General features: G+C 43.6%; 1 protein-coding gene across 2 annotated transcripts in view; it reads left to right on the top strand.

Annotated features, from left to right (window-relative positions):
* LOC147619840 (protein RETARDED ROOT GROWTH, mitochondrial-like) overlaps positions 1 to 16,652 on the top strand; it is a 41,131-nt gene extending 24,479 nt beyond the window's left edge. For both annotated transcript variants that reach the window (XM_086825686.1, XM_086825685.1), the window contains exons 4-7: positions 14,696 to 14,844; positions 14,925 to 15,076; positions 16,197 to 16,311; positions 16,410 to 16,652. In XM_086825686.1, the coding sequence (XP_086681812.1) occupies positions 14,696 to 14,844; positions 14,925 to 15,076; positions 16,197 to 16,311; positions 16,410 to 16,550 (557 nt within the window). In that variant the 3' untranslated portion in view covers positions 16,551 to 16,652. The remainder of the gene's footprint in view (positions 1 to 14,695; positions 14,845 to 14,924; positions 15,077 to 16,196; positions 16,312 to 16,409) is intronic.
* Positions 16,653 to 20,186: the final 3,534 nt, after the last annotated feature.

Genomic DNA, 20,186 nt, shown 5'->3' with positions numbered 1-20,186 from the left:
CGCTAGGAGGTGCTGCGGCGTGGCTGAGTACGTCAGCTAGAGAGGGCGTCAAACGAAAAAGAAAGAGGGAGTTGGTCTCGGTTTTCTGGTGACTGGATACGTCAACTAAGGAGGCTGCCTATGGTGCCTGGCGTGGGGGGTAAAAGAGGGAGAGTTTGGGAGTGGGGCCTTGGTTTGTTTCTGGCCGCCGGAGATGGCTACTGTGGCAAGGTGTGGTTCCGACTGGTAGGAGAACCGCCTGGAAGGTAGAAGAGGGAGCCACCTCGGTGCTGTGGCTTGGACTGGATGTTGGGCTGGCTGTAGGTGTTGACAGTGATTGGAGGGATGCTTCTCTGGTGAGGTGTGGTTAGCGATCAGAGAGGCAGGAAGGTTCAGAGGTGTAGCTGTGGTTTTGCTTTGGGAACTGGCAGTGTGCTGGTGGTGTAGGAAAGAGTGGTCTTCAGCTGAGGTGCAGAGCAGAGAAGGAAAGAGGTCGGCTGCAGACAAGCAAGAGAGCGAACGGATTGGGAGCGACCAGGAGCTAGAGTGGGCTGATTGGGAGTGGGTGCCAGATAAAGCTCATTCTGAGGATATCTCGGATATACAACTCTGTAAGATGAAGGTCTGTTCTGAAATATAAGTCTTGTTCATGCTCTTGGGTCTGGTGTTCTGGTGTGTTTGCATACGTGTGTGGAAGTGTGGCACTCTATAAAGGCGTAGACAGCTTTACCGCTTCCGTGCCATCAACGGGACTATGAGGAAGCCCAACGCAGGATCGACGAAGACCGGCGTCAGGCTGAACTCGCCGCTCAGGAACACCAACGTGAGCTTGATCGAGAACGTATGTTACTCGAACACCAACGGGAAAAGGAGGCCATACACTTGAGGTATCAGCAGCTCTCCTCAGTCTCCCTAGTCATAGGTGTCACCAGCCCGCAGCCCGCAGCAGCATCAACCACCATCATTCGCAGTCAACCAAATTTCAGTAAGTATGATGGTAAGTGTGATCATTTTTCAGTTAATCAATTTATTCATCAGTTTAATGCTCATTTTCCTTTAGCTAAGATCACAGACCCACAAGACAAAGTCCACTTAGCGGCTCCCCATCTCACTGGTGAGGGAGTCACTTGGTGGCAGCATTGGTCTAGTATTCATACAGACCAGGCCACAGGTGTCACAGCCTTTGATTGGGACATCTTTGTCCATGACCTGAAGACCAGATTTCTCCCGCCCCAGTACATGACCGGTTTGAAAGACGAGTTCTATGGACTCAGACAGAACGGATCCCCAGTGCTTCAGTTTTCCGGTAAGGTTATTACTTTAGCACAGCAGTTAGGGTTATCTGAGCAGGCCAAGATGGAGCAATTCATTCGTGGATTGGACTCCAACATTCGGTTCACAGTTCGTAACTATGAACCAAGTACATATGACCGGGCTCTGACTCTCGCTCAGAATGAAGAAATGAAGCTTAACGGGGGCAAGCCCAAGCAAGCATCTCAGTCCTGTACCAAACCCCAGTAGCAGCAATCAACTGCACAGACAGGGAAAGGTAACGCATCTTCTAAAGATGCTAAGAAGGACAGCAGTAATAGCTCCAGTTCAGGGGGTAAGAAGGATAAAGAACCCAAGAAAACCCCTGATGAAAAGGCTAAAGCAGGCATTACTGGAGGTTATCTTCCTCCAGAGGAGCAAAGGAAGTACCAGTCAGAAAATAGATGTTTTTTCTGTCATATTATAGGGCATGGTAAGAAGGATTGCCACAAATGGCAAGCGGCACAAGCTGCCTGATGGGAGAATTAGGGTTAAGAGTTATGTGGGAGACATACACAGAGAAGCACAAGGGAGAGAGAGAGAGTTGTGGGGATAAGTCAACTCATCAAGTATGAGTGTGTGACTCCCCTAGGAATTGCGTGACTATTGCATAAAGACTCGAGTAACAAATATGTCGCAGATGATAGAGAATGCTATGATAGCAAATGCGTTACTCATTGGTGTCTCATCTGGATTTAAAGGAAGTAAAAGCTCAAGCAAGAAATCTGAAAAGTCAGGGCATGCTTCGCGTGATGCAAAAGGTTCTACAAAGAAGCGGTAGAAGAAGTTACCAATGCCCAAGAGAACTCCTGAGGAGAGACAGGGTTTGATGGATGCTCGGAAATGTTTGTCCCAAGCGTAAGTCCCAAAAGGACTCTCACACTAAAGGGGAGCCTAAGTCCAAGAAACCAAAACCTTCTGCAGGGTTAGTTCTTGATCTTGTTGGGGAACAGCGAGGTGGTGAAGAGACTGAGTTGTGCAGGGCATGGGGGAAAGTGAGAGATCAAAATGCCTTGATTTTCTTTGACACAGGTGCTAGAGTCAACTTTATTTCAGCAGATTTGGCTGGCCGATTGGGGATTCGTGCAGAGGAGATGGTGCCTTTGTATGAGGCTAATATGGCTTGTCTTGGGTATGCAGAACCCGTCACTCCTATTATTGGGAAGCTCAGGCTTAATGTGTAGGGTTATGTGGACAATGAGGAGTTTTTCATCATGCCACTTGATGGATGTGATGTTTTGTTGGGTATGCCATGGTGCCATAGAGTACATGCGGTGGTGGATACATACAATAGGAAGATTACTTTGACTCATAGAGGGAAAGAGCATAAGCTTAAAGGGGAATCTGTTCCTATTGTATCAGCTTCGGCAATTTCATCAGTAATGAAAAACAATCTCTCCGCGTACTTGATTGTTGTAAAGGATGCAAAAGGTGATGAGTCTAAATCGAATTTGTCTATATTAGATAAAGACAGGACTGATTTCTTATGTGAGTTCCACGATTGTTTTTCCGAGTCATTGCCAGGAGAACTTCCTTCGGAAAGGCCAGAAGATCATGCTATTGATCTAATTCCGGGTAGTACTCCACCAAATAGACCGCCGTACCGTATTAGTGCAGCTCAACAAGAAGAAATTATGAGTTAGGTACAGGAGTTGTTGAATAAAGGGTTGATCGAGCCTAGCTCATCACCCTTTTGCTCACTTGTACTCAGTGTGCAAAAGAAAGATGGTTCTTGGCGCATGTGTATTGATTACAGGGCGCTAAACAAGAATACCATCATGAATCGATTTCCTATTTCGAGGATCGATGACATATTGGACCGCTTACAGGACTCCATAGTCTTTAGTCGGATAGACTTGAAAAGCGGGTATCATCAGATACGTATTAGACCCGAGGATGTGCATAAGACAGCATTTCGAACATTTTTGGGTTATATGAGTTCTTGGTTATGCCCTTTGGTTTGACAAATGCACTTGCCACATTTAACAGAATAATGGACAAGATTTTCCGGCCTCATAGAGCGTTTGTGGGCACATTCTTTGATGATATGATTGTGCATTCACACACTGAGGAGGAGCATAGGAAGCATTTGGCCATTGTGTTTGAAGAACTCCGGAAGCATAGGCTGGTCATTAATGGCAAGAAGAGTGAGTTCTTCTTGGAAGAGATACACTTCTTGGGGCATATTGTGTCTAAGCATGGAGTCCGTATGGATCCTTCTAAGGTGGAGTTCATTCTCGTACGTAAGACGATCAAAGTTGATCATATGGTGAAGTTGTTCATGGCGAACATCTTCAAGTATCATGGTTTACCTTTGTCTATCATTAGTGACCGTGATCCACGGATGACGAGTTTATTCTGGAGAGGGTTGTTTGACAACATGGATACAACTCTCAAGTTTTCATCTTCATTTCATCCACAAACAGATGGTCAATCGGAAGAGGCTAATTCTACAGTGTCAGATCTTCTTAAGTGTTATGTGTCAGAGCACAAGCAACAATGGGAAAAGTATCTTCCTTTGGTGGAGTTTGCTTATAACAACACAGTCCATACCTCGACGGGCAAGGCGCCTTTTGAGATTGTGGAAGGAGGGAAGAAGCTACCACCTATTTTGCACACAAAGGATAAGATCTTTGAGGCTGATCAGTATGTGGAGAACATGGATGAAGCTTATCGGAGAGTTAAGTTGGCACTCCAGAAAACTCAGCAAAAGCAAAAGAAAGCAGCAGACCGTCACAGACGTGCATTAAAGTTTGCATTCATACCCACATTTTCTGTCTTCCTATCCACACAAAATTACTACCCCACCTTTGGCTTCAAAATTTTCACTTGGCCCCAACATTACTCAAGAAACTTTACTTAGGGTAGGAGAGAGAGAGAGAGAGAGAGAGAGAGAGAGAGAGAGAGAGAGGGTACATCTTGCCCACTAGACCTTCTTGGGGTTAGAACCTGGGCCCTCGGTTTCTTCAAGATCCCAATCCCCCAGCCCCTACCATGCTCCTCCACCTCTTGTAGCCCACGAATCAGCCGTTAATACCCCCCCTCTCTCTCTCTCTCTCACACACGCACGCACGACTTTCTCGTGTCGTGTCTCTTGGGGAATCAAACTCAATCACCACTCCCTTCTGATCAGTCCACCTCTTCGTACCCTTCCATGGCCCCATGGCATGCACGTTTAATCTATAAATTGGGTGATTGGGTTCTTTTGCGATTTGAAAAAGCTAGGCTCAAGAAGATGAAGGATAAAGAGCGCTTATTCCCTAAGTTGAGCATGCGCTATTATGGACCTTTTCAGGTATTGGAAAAGATTGGTGAGGTGGCCTATTGCTTGAAGCTACCAGATCATTGGAGGATTCACAATGCATTTCATGTGAGTCTACTTAGACCTTTCCATGGGTATGTGCCTGAGGATGTATCAGATGAGGCTCAGCCGGAAGTTGAGAAACTTGATGAAGTTCTTATTCTAGAGCAAATACTGGCACATAAGGAAAGATGAAGGCAATGAAGTGTTAGGGTTAGGGTATACAGAAGCTTCAAGCAAGCGTGGAAACCAACAGAGAGAGTGAACACGACTTCAGTCTATTGCTTGATTGAAAAGTGAAGTACAATAGTCACATAATAGTGACCCTAAAGATAAGTGTTCACATGTCCGGCCATAAAATGTGCCGGGTGGATCAAAACACTTATAAACTGCATATAAGTGAAACTGAGCTAAACTGGGGGAAAAAACCTCCACTAACTGAAGTAAAAAGTGCCCCAGTAATCTACTGATGATCACTAGCACTCCTCTGGGTGCATACACAGCATAAAACCCAACAAACCCCCCTGGAGTGATATGTGATCACTGTACATCATCCACCAAAAGGAAACAAATTCAAAGCATTGCGGAATGCTTCAAATTTCGGACGTGGTAATGCTTGGTGAAGATGTCTGCCACATTCTGATCTGTAGGACAGTAGATTAGACTGATATCTCCTGCTTGGAGTCTCTCTCGAACAAAATGATAGTGAATCTCAATGTGTTTCGTGCGAGCATGAAACACAGGATTCCTGGCCACAACAATGGCACTCTGACTATCAGTATAGATAGGTGTAGGCTCCTCCACTGAAATATCCATATCAGTCATGAGACGACGCAGCCAAACACACTCAACAGTAGTAGTGTAGGCTGCTCTTTACTCTGCCTCACAAGACGAAGTGGCCACTGTGGTCTGTTTCTTGCTTAGCCAAGAAATGCATGAAGAGTCAAGAAAGAAACAATTTTCACTAGTGGAATGTCTGGTATCAAAATCACCAGCCCAATCTGAATCACTGTAAGCGTATAACTGCATGTCACCCCCCTCAGGATAAAGCAATCCAAGAGACAAGGTACCCTGCAAATAACGGAATACACGCTTCACAGCTTGCCAATGTGACAACCGCGGGCTGTGTATAAATCTGCTCAACTGAGAGATTGCATACTGAATATCTGGCCTTGTATTACACAAGTAAATGAGGCACCCAACAGCCTGAGCATATGTAGTGGCATCAAAGGAAACACGGTCATCTTGTAGAGACAGTTTCATCCCAGGCTCCATAGGAGTACTAATAGACTTGCAATCCTGAAATTTAAACTTATCCAGAAGTTTAGCAACATAACGTGATTGCAACAACCCAATGCCTCTGTTATCCTGCACAAACTGTATGCCCAAATAGTAATGTACAAGCCCCAAGTCAGACATGTCAAATGTCTGTTGCAGTATCTCCTTAAAAGCTGCAATTTTGTCATCATTTGATCCCATGAGCAAGAGATCATCCACATAAAGACTGATGACCAGCAGATCTGCTTCTTCTTTCTTTACATACAGAGTGGCTTCTGATGGACTGTTCACAAATCCCTGAGTGAGTAGAAAAGCATCTATTTTTGCATACCAAGCTCGTGGAGCTTGTTTCAAACCATACAAGGCCTTTTTCAGCCTGCAAACTTTCCCCTCATGACCATGTTCTGCAAATCCCATGGGCTGAAATACATAAACTTCCTCCTCGAGGTCCCCATGGAGGAATGCAGTCTTTATGTCCAACTGGTGAACAACCCAACCATGATGTGCAGCCAATGCAATGACACACCTAAGTGTCGACATACGGGATGTAGGAGCAAATGTCTCCTCATAATCAATGCCCTTCTTCTGTGCATAGCCCTTTGCAACTAGACGGGCTTTGTACCTGTCAATGGATCCATCTGCATGTCTTTTCAACTTAATAGACCCATTTAGTACCAATTGCTTTCTTGCCTTTGGGCAGATCAACCAAATCCCATGTTTGATTCCTTTTAATAGAATCAAGCTCATCCTGCATGGCTTAGTTCCAATGCACATTATCTCGTGCATTTACAAATGAATCAGGCTCATCATCATCCTGTAAACTGGTTGCCATAACCAGATTCAAATCCATGATGTGTGCATGCTCATTGGTCCTTGTTTCCCTACGAGTACGACCAGCAAGAGGACCCTCTAAATGGCTGTCCTGTAATGTCCTCAAATACCATGTAGGTATATGTCTGACCTGTGGTGCCTGCTGCCCCATATTTCGTTCAGCTTCTGGCTCATTTGGCTGCTGAATTTCTGCACCACCTACATCATTTGCTGGCTGTCTTGTACCCTCATGAGTTGGATTACCAACCATGGAATGAAACTCCATGGGTAGTAGACCTTCAAACACATCATTTTCAGCCTGATTTGCCTCATAACCAGCCATGGATATTTCTGATTTTTCATCAAAAATCACATCCCGACTAGTGAATATCTTCCTGGATAGTGGGTCATATAACCTGTAGCCCTTGCTCTCACGGCTATACCCAACAAAAATGCATTTTGTGGCTTTATCATCCAGCTTCCTCCTTAACTCTTTGGGTATGTGTGCATATGCAAGACACCCAAAGATACGAAAATGCGATACAGAAGGCTTGCGGCCATGCCAAGCCTCAAAAGGAGTAATAGAAACCAATGCCTTTGTGGGACATTGATTCAAAATATGACAAGCACACATGACTGCTTCCACCCAAAAGATATGTGGTAGCCTTTTTGCCTTTAGCATACATCTGGCCATCTCCATGAGTGACCGATTCTTCCTTTCTGCAACCCCATTCTGCTGTGGAGTGTAAGGAGTAGTATACTGATGTTTTATACCTCTACTCCCAAGAAAGGAATTCAGCATATGTGACATATATTCCCCCCCTCGGTCAGAACGGAGAGTCTTCACCTTGCATCCTGACTCTGTCTCAGCAAGTGCTACAAAGGCCAAAAATGCATCATATACTTGTGATTTCTGTGTCAAAGGATAGACCCAGCATATACGAGAGAAGTCATCAATAAATGTTGCAAAATAGAAGCAACCACCTAATGTCTTCGTCTGCATGGGACCACAAAGATCACTGTGTATAAGTTGCAACTTTGCAGTTGCTCTTAGAGCCTGATCACGTGGGAAGGAAAACCTGTGCATTTTTCCCAAAATACATCCTTCACAAATGTAATCTGGAGGCTTCTCCATGAGAGGTAGATCTGTAAACATGTTATGTCGCTGCATAAGCATAAGACTACCAAAATTTACATGCCCCATGCGAGCATGCCATAACTCCGCATCAACCATAGCTGGAGTAAGAGTGAATGCATTATAAGCAGACTGATCCACTGGCTGAAATGCATCCAACTGATAAAGTCCATGACATAATGTACCAGTAAGCATCAAGGTCAAGGCATTAGCTTTGTCTTTGACCATGCATTTATCATCATCAAAGTGGACTTGCATTCCACAATGTGCTAAAGAAGAAATGGACAACAAATTCTTCTTTATCCCTGGTACATATAAGGCATCTGAAAGGCGGAGAATGGAGCCATCAATGGCTGTGAGCTGAATCTCCCCAATGCCACGAACTGGATATGAAGCATTGTTGGCACACTGAACAGTTTTGCCAACAGGGGCAGGGCCAACATGACTAAACAAATCCCTGCGAGATGTGATATGCTTTGAGGCACCACTATCAAAATACCAAGTACATGCATGCTCTGTCAAACTGAGTGCCTGTGAAGACCAAGAGGCATCATAGCTGCATGTATAAAAACAGTAATCCCTCCTCAACAAAAGAAGCAGTCTCTGGAGGAGCTTTAGAAGCATCATTAACAGACATCCCAGCTTCCTTTGCCTTCTCTTTGGCAATCCTCTTCCTACATTCCGTGATGTAGTGACCTGGCTTCTTACAGTAATGACATTTGCCCTTCTTCTTGGGCTGTCCATCACTTTTCTTGGTATCCTGTGAAGAACCACCATCACCTGAATTTTGATTTGCACTCTTTGGCTGAGTTTTTCCTTTCCCCTTTTGACCTGTTGTAAATGCTTGTTCAGCATTTGTGTTCATATTCATATTCTTCCTCATTTGCTCCTCTTGTAGTAAGAGAGCAACAAGTTCCTGATACTTGAGGGGTTCAACAACATTCCTCATGCTGAGGTTCAAAGAGGTATGAAAAGCCAAGTAAGATCTTGGCAAAGAGTGCAAGATGGTGGACACAAGCTGTGTCTCAGGAATAATCTCATCCACATTGATGAGTTGCTCTCTCAAATCCTGCAGCTTGTTTAAGTGGCTAGACATATCATCTCCTTCATTCATTTTCTGATTTTCCAGCTCTCTTTTCAAAAATGAGATCCTAGCCTCATTACGAGCAGCATACATCTGCTCCAAAGTCACCCATGCATTCTGTGAAGAGCCAGCTGAACGAATATGAGGTATAATGGACCTCTGTACTGACAATGCAATGAGTGACAAAGCTTGTGCATCCCTGGCATCCCATGTCTTTTGAGCATTTGTTCTTTGAACAGGCAATGGTTGTCCTGGAGCCTGTACCTGTTGTCCTCGTCCACGAGCACCCCCTTGGGGAGGAGTCTCTGGAGCCAATGGACTTGGACGTGGTTCATCACCAAAGACCTTTTGCCACAAGCACATTTTTCAGCATAAAACTCCACAAGGAGTAGTTCGTGCCATCCAATTTGTCTTCCTTAGACAAATATGTGAATACATCACTTTGCTGTTGATTTGCCATTATGCTTACGCACAATGTTGTACCTGTTTATCAAAAAACCCAATAGCAGAAACCCTGATAATAACTGTACTCCACTGAATACAGTTCACCCAAATATGCCTGCACTCTTAATCCTCTGAATGTGCAGCTCAATGCACCAATGACTGAGTAGAGCAGCAAATGGCGTACACAATGCCAAAATGCCCCAAAAATGCCCAAATTTGCTGCACCCAAACTGTGCAAAAAAACCTGTATTGTTCTTTGCTAGAATGTCTGCCTGTATTTGCCTGTAGATTTTCACAGAGAAAATAAAAATGCCCAAAAACAGAATTTTTTAATGCTTACCACTGAATGACTGAGTAGCTTGTGGTATTTCTGCAGGTACAGTCCACCAAAGAGCAAGTACAATTGACTGTACTTCAAAGGACTGATGATGTGGAAGTACTGTGCAGGTACTGTGATCGATGCTTGAAGGTATGGAAGCTGCACAGTGTCGAGCTGCACAGTTTTGAGCAAGGCGAACAGGTACTGAAGGCGGCGCTTACTGTATACGGGTAGGTACAGTACTTTGAAGGCGGCGCTTACTGTACGGGCAGGTACAGTAGTTGAAGGCGGCGCTTACTGTACGGAAGTAAAGCCACGCCTGTTGCACAGTGTAGAGCAAGGCGACGCCTGTTGCAGCACACGACTGAGTCAGCGTTGACAAGTACAGTCGGTGCTGACTGTACGCAGCAGGTAGTACGGGTGCTGACAGCAACGAACAGGTACGGCAGCTGCTTCAGGCGAGCAGCTGTACGAATACTGCAGGCGGCACTCAGGTGTACGGGCAGTGATGTACGGGTGCTGTACGGGCAGCAGCAACAAAAGCTTGGCAGTGTACGGGCAGGGCAAGACAAGCTTCAATGCTCTGATACCAAATGAAGGCAATGAAGTGTTAGGGTTAGGGTTTACAGAAGCTTCAAGCAGGCGTGGAAACCAACAGAGAGAGTGAACACGACTTCAATCTATTGCTTGATTGAAAAGTGAAGTACAATAGCCACATAATAGTGACCCTAAAGATAAGTGTTCACATGTCCGGCCATAAAATGTGCCGGGTGGACCAAAACACTTATAAACTGCATATAAGTGAAACTGAGCTAAACTGGGGGAAAAAACCTCGACTAACTGAAGTAAAAAGTGTCCCAGTAATCTACTGATGATCACTAGCACTCCTCTGGGTGCATACACAGCATAAAACCCAACAAAAGAAAGGTACGAGGTAAAGTTTCCCGTCGCTATCATGTGAAGTTCAAGAACTATTCACCGATGGATGCAAAGTGGAAGGAGGAAGGTGACTTAACAGATTCACCTTAAGTTTTGCAGCTTTATCTCGATGCCTTTGAGTTGGAGCTGACTCTTGTCATGGCTCATTCAGGTTCAGCAGAGCATGGGTCTAGAGCATTGCCTAATGCTCAAGAGGGGGGTAGCACCTCCACTCCCTTGATACAGACAGGCTCAGATGACATCTAGAGGTCGTTTGGTGCAGCTTTTCTCACCCGAAGGTACTGATGGCTGACAGTACATCTGTTTATGGGACTTCTATGATATATGTGTACTAGTCACATTGGATGTTGTGGTTGTGTATGGTTCACAGTGGTATACAACTTGGGCTACTACTACACCATTGGTTTGCAATGAATGTTGCTACATATGCATGGCTTAGAGAGATTGGGACGCTGATCTTGCCATATTGTACATTTCGCTTTGGATATTTTGCTGTATCACCAGATTGCAATCGAGGACGCTTGCCATTTTTCAAGAGGGGGCAATGTCATGACCTTGTGAAAGTGGAACAACATGAGTGTCAGCGTGGTGGTTGGTGAGCAAGATAAATATTTAATGATTCATATTTGGGTGCCCGGACAAATAGTAATATGTGTGGATATCCCCAAGTGTGAAGGGGGACCAAGGGAGTAATTATTTATAATGTTTTAACCTTGGGTGGCCCCTAGGCATAAGTGGCCCTTAGGAACTTTAATGAACATTAAAAAAAAGGGGCCTAAGATATTTATGGAAGGGGGCAACTCCACTTTTGGAGGTACACGCCTCTCTCTTCTCTCTCTCTCTTGCTTTTGGGGAGAAGTCGTGCAAGCTAGCTGCGTGGAGGAGAAGGGAAACATAGCTACGTGGAGAGTAGCCGTACAGAACAGGCGGCTGCAGGTTGACTGGCGGCTGGTAGAGGCGGTGCTGGTGACAGGGTACGGATAGCAGGTACAGTCAGGTATTGTGTAGTCCCGTACAGTTGGTACAGGCGGTGGCTGCTGTACGACATCTGGTAGAGGCGGCGGCTGCACGCTATCTGGTACAGGCAGCAGGTGACTAGGCGCAGACTTGTACGGACAGGTACAGGCAGGTACTGCAGTCCTGCCCAGCAGGTACAGGCGGGATTGTTCAGTCCTGAACAGCTACAGGCAGCGCATCATCAGGTGTAGGCGGCGCTTAAAGAAAATTGTTGCAAGTACTGTTTTGAGGCGGCTGCAAGGGGAGAAAAGTACAGACGGGTACACACGTGCTGCAAGTATAGATCCGTACAGACAAGTGCACACGTGTGATGCAGAGTTGCTGATGCAGGCAGCTGCAAGTACAGACTGGTACGGTCAATCCCTCTGGTGCAAAACTGCGCATAAAAATTGGTAAACTCTGAACATATCTTTCTTTCTTTCTTTCCACTGGCTTGTGTCTGCTACAGAGTGGTTTCTTCTGGCCCTTTGTGAGGAGGGGAATGGCAGTTTGAAGGGTGGAAACAGAGATTGGACAGTGGATGTGTATTTAAGTTGAGTTTGAAGCCATGTTCATGGAACAGCGAGATGTATGCTCAAGGCTGCCCTGTTGAATTGTCTTGGTTGATCAGAGAAAAACACAGTGTGTTGCTTTTGTGGGACACAGATCTGAATGTGAATCCTCTATGCTAAGAGGTCTTGAGGGCTGTCAGATTGGACATGCAGGTTTACTTTCTTTGACTGGCTTTGTTGTACTCAGTTATACATTCCATTGAATTTGAATAAAGAAATACCAAAAGGGGCGCCAAGCTTTGGGGCCAACAGGTGTCGATTTCCTTTCAATTCTGGAGCATTCTAGCTCCTGTTAATTTGTTATTTGTTTGGACTACAATTGGAAGGGTGACTGCTAGTCTACCGCACTTTGGTTTCTACCAGAGGCCGGTTTCAATACCTTATCGTGCTAAACTCTTCAGGATCACCATCAGTCATTGTGAATCCAATGTAGGTGGTCTTGGCGCATGAATCTGCAAGCAAGCCACGGTCCTTCTATCCTTGGATGTTCCCACCAACTCACAAATCCGGAGATGAGGCCTCTCATCAAGCACTTTTTTGCCCACATTGTAGCTCATGTAGCCTCGACAAGCTTCCTAACTCACGAGCCAACCAAATCATATCTTTGGCATCCTCTGATTGATGCGGTCTTTGTTGGTCACCAAACATCAGAATGCACCAAATCCAAAGGTCTTTGATTTAACATGCATTATCATGTGAAAATGCATGCTTAGCTTGCTTGCCCAATTTCACATACTCTGTGCATTCCATCCACTTTGAACTTTGGCAAACTTGTAACCATACTTTGTGCTTGCATATTCTTCAACCATTGAATATTGACATGTCCAATGCGTTTATGCCAAATATCAGTTTCTACAATCACGCCTATACTAGTGTCAATATTGCAGCTTTCACTTTACGCCTATACTAGTGTCAATATTGCAGCTTTCACTTTAGGCATGCTTACATCCAATGGAGCTCGGTGATGTGAGGACGCAATCACAATTAGGAAGGGGGGATACGTTAACCACTTTGTAGGTTAACATGGTTTCACCCGCCCGATCTACCGTATGGTGCTTTGCCATCTTACCCACATGTAAACGGTAAGATGGTGCTGGACTTTATAAAGCGGCCTTACCCTGAGCTTAATGCCGAATGGGGAAGTGATAAACTTCATGTACATAGTTGCTTAGGACTAGACCTAGTGCTACTGGACTATTTTTAAGTTTTGTCCGGCCTAGTGTGAAAGCTAGTCATTTGTACATAAGTAAATTTTGACATTAAGCAATACACATTCATTCTCTTGCAATAGAATACTTGTGAGCCCCTCTTCTAGACGCTTGCTTGCTTGTATTGTCTTGGATTCTTGCATGCTAGATGGTTGCTTCCTTGAATAGGTTTGATTGTAGGCTTCTCTCTTTGATTAGCCTCTTCTTCATCCACCTTTTGTGAGTGAACCACCACGAAGGCTATTTCCTTCTTGCCTCCATCTAGGCAAAGAGAGCTCTTCCTGCATCCGCATAGCCATGGAGCATTCCGGTGTGACAACACAGTGAGGACACACGAGCTAGCACACCTGCATCGGGGAGTTGCATTTGCCGCTTGAAGGCAAGACCGAACGTCATTTGATTCAGCAAGGCTAAGGTAAGCTCTTGACTTGAACATGAATTTTCCTTAGGAGACTTAGATTAGAGATTGATTGCTTTTTGCATCTTTATGGGAGAAATGCTCCATTCCTCATGGCAATTAGGGCCAGTTCTAGTGAAAGAGAGAAACTTCCAACCGAAAGATACAGAGAACCAACAGGGTCTGCTGACTGTTGAACCGATTGAAACGAGGTCTTGGTTCAGCCCCTGATCTGGGTTGCTGATAGAGGAGATCTTGTGATCGGATTGTGGTATGTATTGTGGAGTAACACGGGCTGCTCAGTGCTGTCCTGCATATTAGGTTGTGCTAGAAGACTTCTCTCGTGCATGGATTCATGTATTGCGTGATGTAACCAGCATGGCTTCTCTACATTAATAGTCCATGGCTGCTGACATAGACGATTCTAACCTAGTTGAGTCATCAACTCGAGAATGATTTTCATGTAATTTTTGAATTTGTTTCCCTTTAGCTGCTTGTTTTAGTGCATAAATGACTCTTGGTGTTCTACATCTTGCCTTCTGAATTGGTTTCTTTTTAGCTGCTTGTTTCACTGTATATTACCTTGTGGAGTTTGCGCATCTTGCTTATATCAGATACAAGTAAAAATACTCGAAGCTTTCAATGAGTAAATGGACTTAATATTCTATAAAACACTTTTCTCATAATTTTCTTGTGGATAAAAAGCCTGGAATTTTTCATTTTAATCACCTCAAAATGAAGTATCGAGGCAAGAAATTTCTTGACTATAGCGGAGAATTACAATATGTGAAATCAAACCGACTACTCTAGTTGCATAACTGTCATTTGTTAGATTGTTTTGCTGTATAGCAAGGCTTTGAAAAGTCTGTTCAAACTTTGCATTCAGTGATTCCTGTAATGACTCTTGTTAGTGTGACTGCAGATTATAAAATAGTTGTACGACCTACCCTACCAACTTGGAGTCAAGCAGGTTATGACACCATCTTTCTTCAGAAATTGGACCTAGACAATATCAGGGTTGTATGCAGCATTCTGGCGCAAAGTGTTGCTTTGGAACACCATCTTAGAAAGGCGAGCGTCTGCCTTGTCCATCTGTTAGCTGTCCTTCACCTAGCTGTCGAATGATTTCTAAATTGACTTCTATATTGCAGGCAGATGGCATGGTTAACATTTTTAGCAAGTTGAATAGTGGAATGGAAGAGACTGGCAACTTCACTATGTCCAGGAAAGAGCTCTTTCAGCTTGTTGCGTCTGCAAACACCACACTTGCTGACCTTGTTCTCCGGGTCCGTCTTCTGGACAGGTAAGGTGCCTTTCCAGTCTTCTGAAATTGAAATAGAATTAGTGGTGTCAGTTTACAGCTTGAAGAGGGTAGGATCTCTGCAATTATCCTTTGCTGTTTTGTTGTAGGTTGGTAATAGTAATGAGGCAAGGGAATATTTTTAGAAGGCTTGTAAGATTGAAATGTGAAGTGCATGCCTTTCGATAGGCAACAGTTTTTCCAAAGTCAACATCCTAGCTTCCTTATATGTGACTTCAGTGTTTAAAGCTGGCAAGTTATAGTCTTTCATTGGTATAGGTAACCCAACTCTCTTGCACTTCGAATATGAATTTCAAGGGTTTGAAAGTGCAAAGAAAGGAAGAAAATATGTTGTCCTTCTTGGGAGCCTAAATTAGACTATTGGACCTGAAAAATACAATAAAAGAAACAAGAGTTTGTGATGTTCAAGATGCATTGGCATCCAATGTAGTTCAGACTCCGGGTGGGATCTTGTGGCTCAAGTTCTGTCTGTCTGGTGCCCTGGCAGCTCCACAAGGTGCTACTGCAGTCAAGAATGACCGCTATGAAGGTGTCCAATGCTGAGGGGTTGTGAAGGCTAGTCTGGAGAAGCTGCCGGAGACTCCTCACATCTCTGGAGTAACTGTGTGAACTGGTCTCTGTTTGCGTAGGCTTCACATACCAGGGTGACATGCTCTGAGTCATTTCAACCTGTAGCTGCACAGAGTGCCAAAGTTAAGCACTCTCTGGTGGTCTTTTGTCTCAGTTGGTGTGATCGGGTATAGAGTAGGGTAAAAGGTTGCAGTTGGTGTGATCGGGTATAGAGTAGGGTAAAAGCTTGTCCCACTTGTACTGGCACGAAAGTGCAGATACATGGCTGACTGCAGCCTCAGCCCTGAGTGTATGTAGTCCAGTACTTTGGGTGTGTTTATTTGTGATAGTACTCAACTTTGGACCATCTCTGGGTCGTTTGCGGTTGCTGGTTATCACCATGGATGGAAGTGCGCCCGTTTCATTTTAGAGAGAGACACAGAGGGAGGTTTGTGAGTGCATGCATGTGTGTCCTTGCTATATCTTCCCTTGTTTAACTAGGAAGCTGAAAGTAGCATGATGAGTGTCTTATGACGCTTTCTTTCATATTCAGATCAGAATCTGCCTGGAGGGATTCTAGGTATGCGTGCATATGGGAATATCTCCAAGAGGAATTTGAAATGTTTGACCGATTTGAAAATATGAACTTTAAGCTGAAGACTATCCAGGTAGGTGTTAAATTTTTGTTAAGATTTGAGCCATATTTTGTCAACAGTTTTGCAGCATTTTGTGTTGCCCTAATATGTGGTGTGTTCTGTGGGTGCAGAAAAGTGTGGAATTTTTCCTTGAAGTTTTACAAAATAGAAAGTCAGACTTTATGGAATGGCTGATAATCATTTTAATCTCTAGTGAACTTTCTGTAAGTTTGTATGCCATTTTACGCGATGACCTCATTGCTGCTACTTGAAAAAATGGGTAATGCAAGTGGTAGTCTGATCAGCGAACACTGTTGTGTTTGCCCTGTGAGCATTGATCAATATAGAGCAAGGTGGATAATATTGTATGGAATGTGCTCAGCTTCCTTTTTTGTTTTCTTGTTACTCTAGTGAAAGAGGATTGCCAAATGTCTACATATTTTTGTTGTCAAACTAACACACCCCACCCGTCTAGCCAGTCCCCCCCGCGCCCCCCCCCCCCCCCCCCCCCCCCCAAAAAAAAAAGAAAAGAAAAGAAAAGTTGTCCTGGAACCCCATTTTCCCTTCCATGCAGCCTTCCCTGTTTGCCCATCTCGTTAAAGCGCATCCTTCTCCCATTTTTTCATCCACCTTCCACCTTCCCCTATCCCCCTTATACCTTCATGTATAAAACCTCATCTTATTGTGTCCCTCCCCCGCAGCCATCTACCCTGTGTCCCGACCCCATTCTTCCATGCTATTGCTTGTTGTGCTCTTATTATCATGCAAAGTATTGGGATTATGCCAGCATGTTTTCGTTTTCATAAAAAATCCTGTCATGTCTTGGATAGAAATTGTACCCAGTACTAAACTCGTATACAGTTCTTTTGGATCCTTGGCTTAGTTCTGGTGCCCAAGTCCTGCAGCTCACTCCCAGTAACCATTGTATTATCCTTATACAAGTGTAATTCTTATGACTTTACCTCCATTTCAGGTCTCATGATAATGATAATACAGATTCCCCCAAAAAACAGCTTTACTTAAGTAAAATAAAATCATACAAAGGGAGATCAAGTCAAAAGGTAGGGAGATCTCAACCAATCGGAGGCACTGTGCTGCCATAAATGCCTTGTAGAAGTGGAGGAGAAGAAAATGCCACAGTTCCACTATCTTAAATCTGTTGCATTTTGTCTGTGCATCTCTCAAAGATCCTTGTATGCGGGCTGAGGTGGCCAAAAGAGCGAGTGATCAGTCCATATATTGCAAATACACCGGGTGTCATGAACCTGAATATCCTTGAAGGTCTTTAGAGCATTTGGTCTTCTAGATATGCCACGTTGTGATACTAGCTTTAATATACGAGATGGTTTCAATACTCAGCGAAGGTGGTGTGTATTGTAATTGGGGGATATCGTGAAAACTCTGAGCTATGCCACAAACAAGTATCAGAGGATCTACTCCTTGAAGAAGATGTGGGCCAGACCTGGTCAACCATGCAATAGCATCCCAAGTAATATAGATAGAATCACTCCTTAATTTAGACGATGGTTGAGTTAGAGACACCCAAATCCTATGTGCTCCTTTGCACTCCCAGAAGTAACGATACATTGTCTCAGATGGAGATCCAGGACAAGAGGGGTCCACACCAAAAATAGATCTCTATTGGTTGGTGGCTAACCCATTGTGTAGAAACAGCTTGAAGAAGTTGGATACCTAGCTATTTTTGTGCAAGTGTTGGAGTCTCTGTTATAATCTCCTTTGAATGGGGGTGTGATGTCATACAAGGCCTAAGAGTGTGAACACTTTGGGTTTGTTCAAGCATGAGCAACGTGGCGTTACATAGTGTAGATGAAGAAAGGTATGCTCCTCATGGCACTAGTCACATCACTCCATTCCCACTCACTAGGGTCCCAATTTCGAAATTTGATGACATCCAACGTATAGTTATAGGCACCATAAAGCACGAATAACCATCATTGGGGTAGAGGCAGTATACCAACTCTTCCTAGTGCGATCATTACTTCCAGTGGGCATCCACCATATGGTTATAGGCATCACGAAGCATGAGTAACCATCATTGGGGTAGAGTGAGTATACCAACGCTTCCTAGTGCAACCACTACTTCCACTGGGCCGATTACAAGTTAGGTGTGATCTTGTACATCACAGCTCTCTATCCACTATCGAGATTGAATGGAATAGAAGGTTAGCACTTTCTTTGGTTTCGAGAATCCTATCACTTGAAGAGATATGCTTGTCCCCCAACCACTACAAGTGGTGATACTGATCTAAGAATGTATTAGTGATTTGAGTGGTTTGGTATAGTTTCATCAATGCGAGCAATTTATTGATGACTCTCTGAGATGTTAGGTAGATACTTGTCTACGTTTATCTAAAAGACTTTTAAAGTCCTTCTAATCAAGTATTGTCATTGCGGATCTCTCTTGCAAGGCCATTGTATATATCCTTTGACCTTGGTTAATGTGTCATCAAGCGTTGATCGTAAAAAGCTGCACCCTGGTCATAGCACCAACAAGAAGTGGCATACCTAGATATGGCAAGCATCACTTGGTTTACCAACATGGCTCTAGATGCTAGATTTAGCTTTTTGGAGCTCTAATGAAGGATCTTTTTCTTTATGCTCATGAGCATACGAGTTAGAGGTCTTCAAGGCAACATGGTACCACGAGTAAGGTGCTCTTGTGGAAAATAATTGAATTTAAGTATAATACAAACACTAATCAAGCAGTGAAGAAAGATTTTTATGATTGGTCAAATTTTTTAGTTAAGACAAGGGTAATATTAAGGTGCTCTTGTAGAAAATAATTAAATTTAAGCATAATGTAAACCACCAATCAAGTAACAAGGAAATATTTTTATGATTGATCAAATTTTCTAGTTAAGACAAGAATAATATTAAGGTTGGCTCAAATTCGATCTAAACTAATATGGAGCAAAAAGTATGTCTTGGGTTATGATCTTAGTCTTGACACACACTCACTTTGGTGAAACCATAAATGAAATTGGTAAGTGATTATTATAAGCGTTAATTTTGATTCTAAATATAAAAGTAGGGCATCACCTTGTAGAGACCCAAGCAATGGTCCGGAGACGTCATACAAGAGTATCTAAGAACTGCTAGGTACCTCCACAACGATGGTTTTTTTAAAGCCTTTTATTGATAGGTTTTTAGCTACAAGGTCCCATTCCATGAAGATCAAGGTTACGGTCTCAAGGCTTTATCACTAAGAGCCAAAAGTCCTACCTATTTTGTACATAGCGATGGTTATCTTCTTGTGGGTTTTTTTTTGTATTTTTGTATTTTTAGTAAACTAGTTTCAATTTCACAATTCACCTAGAAGGCTCTATTTTAACTAAAGAGGGCACACTAAAAGGAAGGTGGAGTACTTGGTATACTCTAAGGTCGATCTTATAGGGAGGATTGGAACTAGGATCAAAGCCTAAATGGTTATCCAAGTTATAACTAGAAAATTGATAAACGTTGCCAGAAAGCACTTAAACAAACACTAAAAGGAGAATCATAAAAAGATTGAAACAATAGAAAAAGGTGAGGATGGGTTAGAATATACTTGGGCAATGAGAAAAATCCTGTCCATATTGAGGTTACACGTCCACTCTGTAAGATGTAAATTTGGATCTGGTCTACATGACTGTACCTCAATAACTTGTAAATCATACTCATTTAGTAAGCTCATCATCAGATAACCATAGTTTGTAAGCATGCTTCGATTCTTCGTCACTCGGTTGATTTTTCTCCACTTGGGTATGCTTCATATATATATGTGTCCTCTTGTATACTAGGTAACGGTATGAGTGCATTTTCACTGTGAAATGGCATGGATACTATAGATAAGTGAGCTAAGTAGCTACCGTGGGCTAAGCTATCTTGGAAATCACCCACCAAGCTCC

This window comes from Cibotium barometz, chromosome 32 (assembly GCF_041138505.1).
Source record: "Cibotium barometz isolate CiBa-2024 chromosome 32, ASM4113850v1, whole genome shotgun sequence".
Taxonomy (NCBI): domain Eukaryota; kingdom Viridiplantae; phylum Streptophyta; class Polypodiopsida; order Cyatheales; family Cibotiaceae; genus Cibotium; species Cibotium barometz.
The sequence above is the reverse complement of the archived record's forward strand: the minus strand, read 5'-3'. Positions and strand labels throughout refer to the sequence as shown.